At 45.7% G+C, this 15,000-nt stretch overlaps 1 protein-coding gene across 1 annotated transcript in view; it reads left to right on the top strand.

The window, feature by feature from the left end:
- The window catches only part of lama2 (laminin, alpha 2), a 170,019-nt gene that overhangs the window by 146,637 nt on the left and 8,382 nt on the right, over positions 1-15,000 (top strand). The window contains 13 exon segments of the mRNA XM_077016596.1: positions 22-204; positions 1,988-2,142; positions 2,337-2,480; positions 3,150-3,283; positions 4,041-4,200; positions 4,362-4,486; positions 4,671-4,833; positions 5,519-5,663; positions 6,960-7,098; positions 7,865-7,985; positions 8,959-9,114; positions 9,116-9,169; positions 14,693-14,844. Of these exon segments, the coding sequence (XP_076872711.1) occupies positions 22-204; positions 1,988-2,142; positions 2,337-2,480; positions 3,150-3,283; positions 4,041-4,200; positions 4,362-4,486; positions 4,671-4,833; positions 5,519-5,663; positions 6,960-7,098; positions 7,865-7,985; positions 8,959-9,114; positions 9,116-9,169; positions 14,693-14,844 (1,831 nt within the window).

Raw genomic sequence — 15,000 nt, 5'->3', positions numbered from 1 at the left:
ACGTCCGTTTGCTCTGTGCAGACACCGCGGCTAAGATCCAGGCCACGAAGCAGAAGGCGAATGAGGCAAATTCAACAGCACTGGACGTGCTGGAGCGCCTCAGAGACATGAACCTCAACCTCATGGGTCTGAAGAGGAACTACAGCAGATTGCAGGACGACGTCAAGAAGGCCAACAACCTCATCCAAGATCCTGAGAAAAACAGTAGGAGTTTTTTTTTTCTTATAAACTCTTTTTTTTACTGTGTATATAAATGTTCTACGGCATTAATTAGAACAGCAGACATATTTTCCCTCTTGGGTGAGAGACATAGATCAGATAGTGTAAGCAGGTCAGATACTGTTAGCAGATCAGTGTTAATATCAGATAATGTTGTGGACCTTTGTGTAAGGCATCACATGCAAACCCATCAAGCAGTCATTAGCAAAGACTTTGAAAACTTTAGCGCCACCTGCTGTTCAAAAACGTTGTCATGGTGCTTTTAAAGAGGAGTTGCAGAATATTGCTGTAATAAGACATTTTCACTGTGTACAACTTTGCTTGATTGCTGTTCTTTCCACTTTAAACTGTAGCCTGTGTGATTCAAAGTGTCTCACTGTGTCTTACGATCATATTTTATCCTTTTTTCTCCCCTATTGTATTTTGAACGTCGACAGCGATAAGTACGTACACCACCTTTCTGCTCCACCTGCTCCACCTTTCTGCTCCACCTGCTCTCTGGCATCTGCATGAGACTCTGCACACTTGTCCTCACACATGCACGGGAGAGAGATGGAGAGGGGCAGGGAGGTGGAGAGAGAGAGGGAGAGAGAACGTTTGGGAGAGTGCACGAGAGAGAGAGACACAGAGAGAGAGTGAGAGGAAGAGAGGTTGAGCAAGTGAAGGAGAGATAGAGGGAGAGATAGAGAGGGAGTGAATGAGATAGAGAGTGTGTGTGTCAGAGAGTGAGTGAAAGAAAAAGGGAGAAAGACTGGGAGAGAGTGAGGAAGAGAGATTGAGAAAGTGAAGGATAGACAGAGGGAGAGAGAGAGATTGAGAGAAAGTGAAGGAGAGACAGTGAGAGAGGATGAGAGAAGGAAAGGGAAAAAGATGGGGAGAGAGGGAGGGAGAGAGAGAGAAAGAGATTCGGATAAAGTGAAGGAGAGAGAGAGAGTGGGAGAGGATGAGAGAAGGAAGGGGAGAAAAACAGAGAGAGGGAGGGAGAGAGAGAAAGAGATTTGGATAAAGAGGAGAGAGAGAGGGAGAGAGTGAGAGCATGAGAGAAAGAAAGGGGAAAAGACTGGGAGGGGTAGAGAGAGAGAGAAAGCGATCTGAGCTCAACTGTTTGTTCTCATTCTCTGCTCCTCTTTGCGTCCCTTTGTTGCTACTCAGCAGGGCTAAAGCAGACTCTATTGAAGGCATCGCTAAGCTCGTTAGCCTAATGTGTGCTTTAGCTAAGATTATGCTAATTGGGAATGCACACCGAGTCGTATTTCTGCCATCTCGTCCTTTCAATAACAGCTCCTTTTCTCTGATTACATACATTACTAAATGTGACATTTCAAACCTGGATGATCTCTCCTTCATTCATTATTTTCTATTTCATTTTTTTATGGCAAGATGTTGATGTTCATTGGTTAAAGTGTCTGATAACACCCTCCCTTTGTGTGTGTGTGTGTGTGTGTGTGTGTGTGTGTGTGTGTGTGTGTGTGTGTGTGTATACATGTGCATTGGTTCATGTGTGCATTTGTGGGTGTGTTAATGTTATTTTACTGTGTTTGATATGGGGTATGAATTTCTGTGTATGTGTTTGAATGTGTGTGTGTATATGTGTACCTGTGTTTGTTTTCATATTCACATGTGCGTGCATTTTTGTATATGTATTTGTGTGCATGTGTCTGTATACATTTGTGTGTATCTCGTGTGTGTGTATTTCTTTTGTGTGTGTGTGTGTGTGTATTTTGTGTGTGTGTATTTTGTGTGTGTGTGTGTGTGTGTGTGTGTGTAGTCCATGCAGCTGGGGCTAAGGTGAGGGATCTGGAGGATGAAGCAGACCGTCTCTTGGAGAAGCTGAAGCCCATCCAGGAGCTACAGGAGAACCTCCGGAAGAACATCTCTCAGATCAAAGAGCTTATTAACCAGGCCCGCAAGCAGGCCAACTCTGTAAGTGTGTGTGTGTGTGTGTGTGTGTGTGTGTGTGTGTGTGTGTGTGTGTGTGTGTGTGTGTGCGCGTGTGTGCATTTATTTGATTTGTAATAGTTTTATCATCATTGGAAATTCATGCAGTATTTTTCTAATAGCTATTATATACAAATTTCATTTTGTTAATGATGTTTTACCTGACCTTTGAACTCCAGATCAAAGTGTCCGTGTCATCCGGTGGCGACTGCATCCGCACGTACCAGCCGGACATCAAGAAGGGCCGGTACAACACCATCGTCCTGAACGTGAAGACCGTCGCCGCCGACAACCTCCTCTTCTACCTAGGCTCCGCCCAATATGTGAGGGTGGAAACTTTTCCCATCACACCCCTCTCTGTTCTGCTTTGCTTTCAAGATATTTTAAGCAGATTTTTAAAAGCTGAAGAATCTGTCCAAATTACTCCGTTTTCACTGCACAATATTTCTCAGTCCAAAACGGTGGCAGTTAAAGATGTGTTTGGGTTGTTAACTGGTTGATCTTAGCCTAAACACCTACATTAGCGTTCAGCTCCGCAATGCCATCATTCTCTCTTACAGCCTTGATAGCGCCAAGCCATCGGAGCCCTTAGGACAGTGATCATGACTGCCCTAATTAGGCAAAACGCTCATCATGTTTATTACCTTAAATCCAGAGATAAACAGAGATTACCTGCGGCTAAGAGTGAAATAATAAAAGCTTGTTTCTCCTTCTCTCATTCCGTAACACAAGGACACACACACACACACACACACACACACACACACATAGACACATCCCGTGAGGTAGGTGTGTTATCAGGCCATTGAAGTGTGGCAGCACCAGCAATTAGCTGAAAGTTTAAATGGAGGCTGTTTCATCTGATGTTATCCAATGATTTCCCCTGAGAAATCACACACACACACACACACACACACACACACACACACACACACACACAAATAAAAGTGTGTTCACATGCCTCCTACATTTTCTTTGTGGGCTTTGTGTAGGTGGACTTCCTGGCAGTTGAGATGAGGAAGGGAAAGGTGAACTTCCTGTGGGATGTGGGCTCAGGGGTCGGCCGGGTGGAGTACCCCGACCTCCTCATTAACGATGGTAACTGGCACCGAATTGAAGCTTCACGGTACACACTGTTCTCTCTCTCTCACACACACACACAAAACACCTGTGTGGTACAGTCATGTCTCAGGAGACCTAGGCCAGCTGAGTAAAGCTTCAGTCAATCAAAGAGAGTGAAGTAGACCTGTTAGGGTACTTTCACCTCTCAAGCTCAAACCTGTTGAGCTCACGTTTGAGTTGTTTCAGTTAAATCTGTCGGGCTCGCATTTTGAGTGTTACGTTTAAATGTTTCATTTAAACCTGTTCTCATGTGAGTGTTTCAGTTAAACTTGTTTAGTTCATGTTTATTTCAGTTAAACACGTCGAGTTGACATTTGAGTGTTTTACATAAACATTGAATACAGATTATGTAGTGTTTACATATTTTGTCTTTAGGTTTTAATATATTGAGTTTTGTTTAATATATTTGAGTTAAAGTCTTTTCAGTTTGGGTTTTGATGTGTTTGAATTAAGTGCTTTAACTTCAGGTTTTTACGTATTTGATTATTAATTATTAGTTAAAGTGTTGAGTTCAGGAATTTTAACTTGATGTGTTGAGTTGAATGTGATGGCCCCATTGAGCTTAACTGATGTATATTTGAGTTAGTGGTTTTGAATGTGTTTTAGTTCAGCTCAGGTTTGGATGTGTTAAAGTTTGCTGTAGTGGGCTCAGACTTAGCTGTGTTGTTGTTCAGGTTTTGATGTCTTTGCGTCTGATGTCTTTGAGTTAGTTGTGTTCACGTCAGTTGTATTTGACTGCTTTGAGGTGTATGTTGTTTCAGCGTCGGTCTGAATGGCAGTCTCTCTGTCCGAGCTCTGGAGGGACCCAGAGCGGGCATCATGCCAACCTCACAGAGTGCCAACTCACCTGAGCACTACACTGTGCTGGACGTGGATCAGAACGCGTACCTGTTCGTGGGGGGCATGCTGGGAAATGTGAAGGTACACTTGCTACAGTGCTGCTACACATCAGTCCCATGAAAAACACCTGACCATGCATCCCTGACCTGTGTGTGTGTGTGTGTGTGTGTGTGTGTGTGTGTGTGTGTGTGTGTGTGTGTGTGTGTGTGTGTGTGTGTGTGTGTGTGTGTGTGTGTGTGTAGAAAGCAGAAGCTGTGAAAACAATTACATTCTCGGGCTGTATGGGCGAGACGTATTTGGATGGTAAACCCATCGGCCTGTGGAACTACAGAGAGAGAGATGGAGATTGTAAAGGATGTGTAGTCAGGTACATGTACAGGTTCAAATGAATGTACACAGAGTGCATTCATAAACACACACAAACGCACAAATCCTAGTCTACGCCAGGTTTCAATGTATTGCCATTTTCAAAACTGTGTGTGTGTGTGTGTGTGTGTGTGTGTGTGTGTGTGTGTGTGTGTGTGTGTGTGTGTGTGTGTGTGTGTGTGTAGCCCACAGCCCTCGGACTCTGAAGGTACGGTCCAGTTTGATGGGGAGGGCTACGCTGCTGTCAGTCGCCCCACAAGATGGAACCCCAATGTTTCCACGGTGACATTTGCATTCCGCACCTTCTCCAGCAATGCCTTGATGATGTACCTTGCAACCAAAGACATGGTAATGTACACACACACACACAAACACACACACACGCACACACAAACATGCTTATACACACATTCTTATACACACACACACACACACACACTCACATTCTTATAGATACATACACACACACACACACGCACACACAAACATGCTTATACACACACACACACACACACATTCACATTCTTATAGATACATACACACACACAAACACCCACCCACACACACACACACACACACACACACACACACACACACACACACACACACACGCACACACAAACATGCTTATACACACATTCTTATACACACACACACATTCACATTCTTATACATACACACACACACACAAGCACACGCAGTCACATTCTTATACATACATACATACACACACACAAGCACACAGTCACATTCTTATACATACATACACACACACACAAGCACACAGTCACATTCTTATACATACATACACACACACACACAAGCACACACACACACAATCATACTCATACATATACACACAATGTAAATGTGTGTATGTAACTAAATGTAGCTAAAGTCTGAATACACTGTAACCGCCACGCTTTCCCTTTGCCTCTTTTTCTCGTTCACACTCTCATTTTCTCTCCCTCTCTTTTTTCTCTCCTTCTTTCACCCTCTCACTCTCCCTCTCTCTCTCCCTCTCTCTGAGCAGAAGGACTTTATGAGTATCGAGCTGATCAACGGCCATGTGAAGGTCAGTTATGACCTCGGCTCTGGTACCGGCTCCGTCGTCAGTGAGAAACGACACAACAACGGACGCTGGAAGAGTCTCGTCATGTCCCGCTCGAGAAAGCAAGGTACACAACTCATACTGTACACAGGACAACTCGTACTGCACACAACACAACTCAAACTGCACACAACACAACTCAAACTGCACACAGGACAACTCGTACTGCACACAGGACAACTCGTACTGCACACAGGACAACTCGTACTGCACACAGGACAACTCGTACTGCACACAACACAACTCGTACTGCACACAACACAACTCGTACTGCACACAGGACAACTCGTACTGCACACAGGACAACTCGTACTGCACACAGGACAACTCGTACTGCACACAGGACAACTCGTACTGCACACAGGACAACTCGTACTGCACACAGGACAACTCGTACTGCACACAGGACAACTCACACTGCACACAGTAAAACTCATACTGCACACAGCATACTGCACACAGCACAATTCATAATACACACATTCTAGGTCATACTGCACACATCACAAATCACATTGGACCATAGAAATAAGACATGCTGAGCCCTTGTGTCTCTCTTTGGGACTGTCCTCTCCTACACTGAGCCCTTGTATCTCTCTTTGGGACTGTCCTCTCCTACACTGAGCCCTTGTGTCTCTCTTTGGGACTGTCCTCTCCTACACTGAGCCCTTGTGTCTCTCTTTGGGACTGTCCTCTCCTACACTGAGCCCTTGTGTCTCTCTTTGGGACTATCCTCTCCTACACTGAGCCCTTGTGTCTCTCTTTGGGACTGTCCTCTCCTACACTGAGCCCTTGTGTCTCTCTTTGGGACTGTCCTCTCCTACACTGAGCCCTTGTGTCTCTCTTTGGGACTGTCCTCTCCTACACTGAGCCCTTGTGTCTCTCTTTGGGACTGTCCTCTCCTACACTGAGCCCTTGTGTCTCTCTTTGGGACTGTTTTCTCCTACACTGAGCCCTTGTGTCTCTCTTTGGGACTGTCCTCTCCTACACTGAGCCCTTGTGTCTCTCTTTGGGACTGTCCTCTCCTACACTGAGCCCTTGTGTCTCTCTTTGGGACTGTTTTCTCCTACACTGAGCCCTCAGCGTTAGCCACACACCCACTCTCTACGAGAGGTGGACATTCCAGGTTCAGAAAGTTAAACTCCTTCCCAGGATTTTACTCAAGCTTGCTGAATCTTCTAATTAGTGCACACCAGGTAAAATTAGTAAAATAAACACAATCCAGGAAGCCTGAGCAAAATCTTGGTGAGTACTTTTACTTTCTGAACTTGGAATGTCCACCTCTGCTCTCTACTACAATGTAGACATTTCATCTCATGCACGTTTTCATGGTAACGATCACTGTGATGATCTTGTTGCATAGGTACGGTGGCCATTGTAGACATGGAGACGAACACAGAGGAGAAGCTCTTTGTGGAGTCTCCAGGTGGCGCCACTGGCCTCAACCTGAAGGAGGACGACAGGATATTCTTCGGGGGCGTGCCCACTATCGGCAGCTACAGGTACCCCACACCTTCACTCCACCCACATTCACTGAGTGCTCTAGATTTGCACGGTGCTTCTTGATGAGATGCCTCTTTAAAAAAATTGAATATGTAATCTTGATTACGTTGTTGTATGTGTGTATGTAGGTTTATTTCTGAATATGTAATCTGGACTCTGTCATTGTATGTGTGTTCGCTGTAGGGTATGTTTCTGAATTTTGACATAACACACTGCAGCCATGAGACATAACACACTGCAGCCATGAGATGTACACTAGCCTTGTGCCACTGTAGGCCGCAGCCATAGGAATATGAGGAATATCTAGTCTGAAGCTGCTTAATGCTGGATTCCCCCTACAGCCCATTCTACACTGTGTTTAAACAAACTGCTGAGTTTAGGATGTGTGGTTTCACATCCCCACACAGCGGCACCCACATTCGCTCTGGATTTCTTTGCTTTATTCTTGGTCAAAGATAAATATAATGTAATGGAAATCCTACTGCGCCACTCCATCTGGGGCTCTGGTCTAATTTCTTACATTAGAGGGTGAGGTCTCAATCCTAGTCCTAGAGATCCCATCTTGGGTGCATCTATGTGTTTCTGCAGCTCTCACACAAACTGAGATTGGGAATCACTGGATTAAGCCTAATCTATCTCTTAATATGTTTTCAGTAGGGAATCATTGCTGATCATCTGTGTCCTTGGGACTAGCTTTAGGCTGGCTCCCTCAGTGCTAGATTAGTTATGCCTCGTGAATGAGTTCATCTGTTTGCAATGTGTCAGGCCTGAGGTGACTCTGAGGAAGTATGCTGGCTGCATTAAAGATATAGAAGTTTCCAGAACTCCATACAACCTGCTGAGCAGCACCGACTACACCGGACTAACCAAGGGTTGCTCCATAGAGGTCAGAAAGGAATGAATGTCTCTCTCTCTCTCTCTCTCTCTCTCTCTCTCTCTCTCTCTCTCTCTCTCTCTCTCTCTCTCTCTCTCTCTCTCTCTCTCTCTCTCTCTCTCTCTCTCTCTCTCTCTCTCTCTCTCTCTCTCCTCCCCATGATTCTCCTTCGTCTTCAGATGAGAGAAAATTCTCATTATCTTGTTCAAGAATGAGAACTGTGCTCAAGTTCTGGTTCTGGTTCTGTTCTCAGCTAAATGCCTTACATAATAACACAGCTGATGAGGGACAAGTCTGTTGGCTATCGTCCCGTTTCTCTGGAAACCTAGCATGTGCAGTTATGTGCCATTCCAAACTATAACGTAGGTGTACATATACATATAAAACAGAAATATAATGAAATAAAATTCAGAAATACCACAAATATGCAGGCTCAGAAATACCATAAGACAATGAGCAAAAACAATCCAAAAACTACTCAGTATGCATACTAAGACTGGGCAATACTTTGCAAAGTCCCAAGATAACATCCAGGTGTGTGTGCGATAATAGCGAACAGGTTTGAGTTCAGTAATGGGGAGAGGAGGATTTGAGGAGTCGAGTCATGGAATTCTGGGTAGTGCAGTTCCCATTTCCTGGATGCATGACAAGATGTATGTATGGATAAATATATATACCTGCAAACAGAAACTGTGTTGAAAACAGAAATCACTTCTGTAATTGTCAAATTTTTTAATCCAGTCAGTTAATTGTTTGCCTTTTCAGTAATCTGTCTTCTGTCTTTCCTGTTTTTCTCTCTCTCTCTCTCTCTCTCTCTCTCTCCTCTCTCTCTCTCCTCTCTCTCTCTCTCTCTCTCTCTCTCTCTCTCTCTCTCTCTCTCTCTCTCTCTCTCTCTCTCTCTCTCTCTCTCTCTCTCTCTCTCTCTCTCTCTCTCTCTCTCTCTCTCTCTCTCTCTCTCTCGCCTATACCCCTTGCCCCCATTCAGAATCTGCATACAGTGAGTTTCTCCAGGCCGGGTTACGTGGAGCTCAGTCCAGTCCAGTTTGACGTGGGCTCTGAGATCACCCTCTCCTTCAGCACTAAGATAGACAGTGGGATCATTCTGTTTGGCCGTGGGGGGGTCACCACCCTGACCCGGATACACCCCGAATCGGAACACGGTCCAGACACGGCGCAGACGCAGGCAGACTGGCGAGGTGAGACGATCCCCAGAAACACCACCGCAAAAACATCCATGACATGCCCCAAAATGTGTACCCACAACAACATGCACCAGTAACATGTGCTCCAGAAACATGCACCTCAAAACACCTGTTCCAGAAACATTCACCTTAAAATATCTGCTCCAGAAACATTCACCTCAAAACATCTGCTCCAGAAACATACACCTTAAAACACCTGCTCCAGAAACATTCACCTCAAAACATCTGCTCCAAAAACATGCACCCTGAACTGTACACTGTGCACTCAAAAACATCAGTAACAAACATGCACTCAAGAACATTTAACTACTGCTGGCCAACGCAAAAAAATAAAAAATAAAAAAAAACCTAATTGTGATTAATCACATGTGCTGCGATTAATCACGATTGATCACGGCATTATCTGTAGAGTTCAGGAATTACATTTAAAAAGTATTCTTCTTCACACTTTTATGTAAGTACTGCTACATTAAGAAACGGCAACGCAATGCCATTTGTTTTAAAAATATGGTGCTTTTTAACAGGAGTATAAACTAAATAAATGTAAATATGAACTGTGTGTACTGCATTTAGTGATACTTAAGTACTCGGCTGATATGAGATTTCAGCATTACAAACAACTTTAGTTTTCTAAATTTTGCATTTGGGCGATATTTTAAAAGAAAATGTGCATGTAATAATTCGGCATGTCTACCTTTCTCCGTTATGTCTTCACTCTGGTGTGCTTCTCCGTTCCGGTTCACGTGAGCCATCGTAGGACCATCCACAGCCTCTCATTGGTGGAGAGGTGTGATGACACCCCTCCCCAGCCAGTAAAGGCCAGCATTCACCTCCCTGTGATCCGTGGTTTGTCTTTGTGTATTCAAAGCCAGTTGACGCGTGATCAAATAATTGTGGCCATTAATTCGTTCATTAACACGATAATAGCGCACCAACGTGCCCAACCCTACATCTAACCCTTAGACACACACCCCAAAATCTCAAAAGAAATAAAAAGCAGCACCCGCATAAGCTCCATGTTAGCAGGGCTCTAGTAGTGTAACGAACTCTGACCTGTGCTTCCATACCATCATCACGTTACCCTGCAGGAGTGCCCTGCAGGAGTGGCCTGCAGGAGTGCTCTGCAGGAGTGCTGATAATTGCACTCTTGATCATTGTTTTCACGGAGTCTCACTGCATTAATACAGAGTAGCATAATCTGAATGATTTATACTGGCCAGCATGAACCAAGAACTGAGAATTTTAGGAGGACGACCAGTCACTGGAGTCAAGAATGTGCATATAACAGTGATAACTACACTTCAGACACTGGAGTCCAGAATGTGCATATAACAGTGATAACTACACTTCAGACACTGGAGTCCAGAATGTGCATATAACAGTGATAACTACACTTCAGACACTAGAGTCAAGAATGTGCATATAACAGTGATAACTACACTTTAGACACTGGAGTCCAGAATGTGCATATAACAGTGATAACTACACTTCAGACACTGGAGTCCAGAATGTGCATATAACAGTGATAACTACACTTCAGACACTGGAATCAAGAATGTGCATATAACAGTGATAACTACACTTCAGACACTAGAGTCAAGAATGTGCATATAACAGTGATAACTACACTTTAGACACTGGAGTCAAGAATGTGCATATAACAGTGATAACTACACTTCAGACATTGGACTCAAGAATGTGCATATAACAGTGATAACTACACTTCAGACACTGGAATCAAGAATGTGCATATAACAGTGATAACTACACTTCAGACACTGGAATCAAGAATGTGCATATAACAGTGATAACTACACTTCAGACACTGGAATCAAGAATGTGCATATAACAGTGATAACTACACTTTAGACACTGGAGTCAAGAATGTGCATATAACAGTGATAACTACACTTCAGACACTGGAATCAAGAATGTGCATATAACAGTGATAACTACACTTCAGACACTAGAGTCAAGAATGTGCATATAACTTCCAGCAGCAGGTGGGTTGGAGCAGGTACTGAAGATCAGACTATTAGCACACATGTGCTGAAAGGAACTAATAATGTTCATTTTGAGTGCAGCTCGCCAGTGTTTATCATAAATAAACACTTTAGTGTTATTATTCTTCCAACTGAGCACGAGTGCTTAAGGTCATCAGGCAAACGCTTCACGTCTTTGGGAGTAAAGCAGAAAGAAGCTTTTGTCCTGTGAAACTTGTTGCTTGGATAACTGCTTACCTGTATACAAGGTCGAGAAAGAGACGCACAGACACACACACATGCACGCGCACACACACCCAACATACTGGGCCAGACGGAGAGAGAGAGAGAGAGAGAGAGAGACAGACGCCAACAAAAAGAGAGAGGAGACGTTCAGACGACGCGAATGTTAATGACCTCAGAGGGGTTGGCGGTTTAGCAGTTTGTCTCGCAGGCCATAAAGGAGATTGATTACCCACCAGAGTGGCTGTAATTGCTTCTGGCCCCCAGGAAACTGAAGCAGGTCTCCTCCATAAAGGCCAGGGGCGTGGCCATCAGCTTAATTAAAACATTACATCTCACGTTTCTCCTCGGAAAAGGCCAGGGGCGTGGCCATCAGCTTAATTAAAACATTACATCCCATGTTTCTCCTCCATAAAGGCCAGGGGCGTGGCCATCAGCTTAATTAAAATATTATGTCTCACGCCTCTCCTCCAAAAATCCCAGGGGCGTGGCCATCGTCTTAATTAAAACATTACATCCCACGTTTCTCCTCTGAAAAGCCAAGGGTGTGGCCATCAGCTTAATTAAAACAACCTACACCTCTCCTCCGAAAAAGCCCGGGGTGTGGCCATCAACTTAACACCTAACATCCCACGTCTCCACCACTAAAGTCCTCTCTTCCTCTCCATCTTTCGCTCTCAAAATGTCCCTCTGTCTCTCTCTGTCTCTTCCTCCCTGTTTGCCCTGTCCTCCTGTCCTCCTGTCCTCTCCCTTCCACACTTCTCTCATGCTCGTAAAAATAGATTTACTCCCCACTCCTTTGATGGATGGTGTCCAATTTGCCTTCGCCCTCGCAAGAGGGAGAGGGTCCGGGACCGTCACCTTTGGAAAATCATTACGGATCGTAAATGAAGTGGATGTGGCTCTTCTGCTCTCCTCGTCTCTCTCTCTCTCTCTCTCTCTCTCTCTCTCTCCTCGTCTCTCTCTCTCTCTCTCTCTCTCTCTCTCCGCTCTCACCCATTAGGGGAGGAGAAGAGTAAGGGACCGAGTGAGCAACAGAGCGGGTGAGAGCAGGCGCATCGGCATCTCCATTCGAGAGCAGAACTTGCTCATGCATACCTCCGTTATTTTGTTCCCCATTTGACAGTAGTGAGGTGTGTGTGTGTGAGACAGAGTGTGTGTGTGAGAGCTCCACCACTGGTTTGGGTGAGCCAGATTAGCTCTTCCAGAGAACGGTCTGGCTTTAGTCTGAGAGCTGCTCTGAGTAAAAGAGTAGAAGGTTCATGGACAAATTAGTCCACCAGGTAGACACTGTGGAGACACTGACAGTGCACGGCTGCAGTGTGATCTACACTACCATTGCACCTGCTGCAGTGTGTGGTCTACACTACCACTGCACCTGCTGCAGTGTGTGGTCTACACTACCACTGCACCTGCTGCAGTGTGTGATCTACACTACCACTGCACCTGCTGCAGTGTGTGATCTATGCTACCACTGCACTGCTGCAGTGTGTGACCTACACTACCACTGCACCTGCTGCAGTGTGTGATCTACACTACCACTGCACCTGCTGCAGTGTGTGGTCTACACTACCACTGCACCTGCTGCAGTGTGTGACCTACACTACCACTGCACCTGCTGCAGTGTGTGACCTACATTACCACTGCACCTGCTGCAGTGTGTGACCTACACTACCACTGCACCTGCTGCAGTGTGTGATCTACACTACCACTGCACCTGCTGCAGTGTGTGGTCTACACTACCACTGCACCTGCTGCAGTGTGTGGTCTACACTACCACTGCACTGCTGCAGTGTGTGATCTACACTACCACTGTCAGTGTGTGACCTACACTACCACTGCACTGCTGCAGTGTGTGACCTACACTACCACTGCACTGCTGCAGTGTGTGACCTACACTACCACTGCACTACTGCAGTGTGTGATCTACACTACCACTGCACTACTGCAGTGTGTGATCTAGACTACCACTGCACTGCTACAGTGTGTGACCTACACTACCACTGCACTACTGCAGTGTGTGATCTACACTACCACTGCACTGTTGCAGTGTGTGACCTACACTACCACTGCACTACTGCAGTGTGTGATCTACACTACCACTGCACTGTTGCAGTGTGTGACCTACACTACCACTGCACTGTTGCAGTGTGTGACCTACACTACCACTGCATTACTGCAGTGTGTGATCTACACTACTACTGCACTGTTGCAGTGTGTGATCTACACTACCACTGTCAGTGTGTGACCTACACTACCACTGCACTGCTGCAGTGTAACCTACACTACGACTGCACTGCTGCAGTGTGTGACCTACACTACCACTGCACTACTGCAGTGTGTGATCTACACTACCACTGCACTACTGCAGTGTGTGATCTACACTACCACTGCACTGCTACAGTGTGTGACCTACACTACCACTGCACTACTGCAGTGTGTGATCTACACTACCACTGCACTGTTGCAGTGTGTGACCTACACTACCACTGCACTACTGCAGTGTGTGATCTACACTACCACTGCACTGTTGCAGTGTGTGACCTACACTACCACTGCACTGTTGCAGTGTGTGACCTACACTACCACTGCACTACTGCAGTGTGTGATCTACACTACCACTGCACTGCTGCAGTGTGACCTACACTACCACTGCACTGTTGCAGTGTGTGACCTACACTACCACTGCACTGTTGCAGTGTGTGATCTACACTACCACTGCACTGCTGCAGTCTGTGAGTAGGTTTGTGTGAGAGATGTCCTACGTTGTTATTGACTGGTCGCCCCACGTCGGTGTGTTTCTATTGGCCGTGTCATTGTGAATACTGCCCAGTAAGGGTCAGTCTGGCTGGAGAACACCAACCCGTGTCTGTGTGACTCGTAACTTCTTAGACGTAGAAACCAACTGACCGTCAGTTTCCACGTCTAAGAAGTTACGAGTCACACAGACACTTTCCGAAAACAAAGCGGAACATCTGCTCTGCATCCATCTCTCAGAAACACACTGACGATGTACTTAGAGAGACAGTTCCACTCACAGCACAATACACACACCAGCGGGCCAGTGCTGCTTTACTTGCAAGTGTCTGTAATAATGACAGAGCTGTGCGCGTGGTAACAGAAGCTTCTGGAAGATGGAGCCTTCTCTGGCCTAGGGTTCATCTATTTTAGCTGAGAGGCAAACGTGTCCTCAATCTGTTTTTCAAGTTCTGTCACTGTGAAAGATCTCTCATGCTCTCAATCTCTCTCTGTGTCTCTTTCTCTCTTTGTCTCTCTCTCTCCCACCCTCCAGCCCTATCTCTCGGTGCAGTTGAATAAGGGGGCGTTGGAGGTGTTGGTGTTTACTGGGAGCAGGAACCCTCGGCGAGCGCTCAGGAAGCCGGACGAGGGTGTCCTGCACGACGGACGGGAGCACTCCCTACGCATCCAGAGACACCGCGGAGAGTGAGTCCATCATCTCCGCCCTTTAAGTCTCCCTCTTTCCATCTCTCCCTCTCTCTCACCCTCTATCTTGCTCTTCCTTCCTCTCCCTCTTTCCATCTCTCCCTCTCTCTCACCCTCTATCTTGCTCTTCCTTCCTCTCCCTCTTTCGCGCCCGTC

Source organism: Brachyhypopomus gauderio, chromosome 9 (assembly GCF_052324685.1).
Source record: "Brachyhypopomus gauderio isolate BG-103 chromosome 9, BGAUD_0.2, whole genome shotgun sequence".
Taxonomy (NCBI): domain Eukaryota; kingdom Metazoa; phylum Chordata; class Actinopteri; order Gymnotiformes; family Hypopomidae; genus Brachyhypopomus; species Brachyhypopomus gauderio.
The sequence above is the reverse complement of the archived record's forward strand: the minus strand, read 5'-3'. Positions and strand labels throughout refer to the sequence as shown.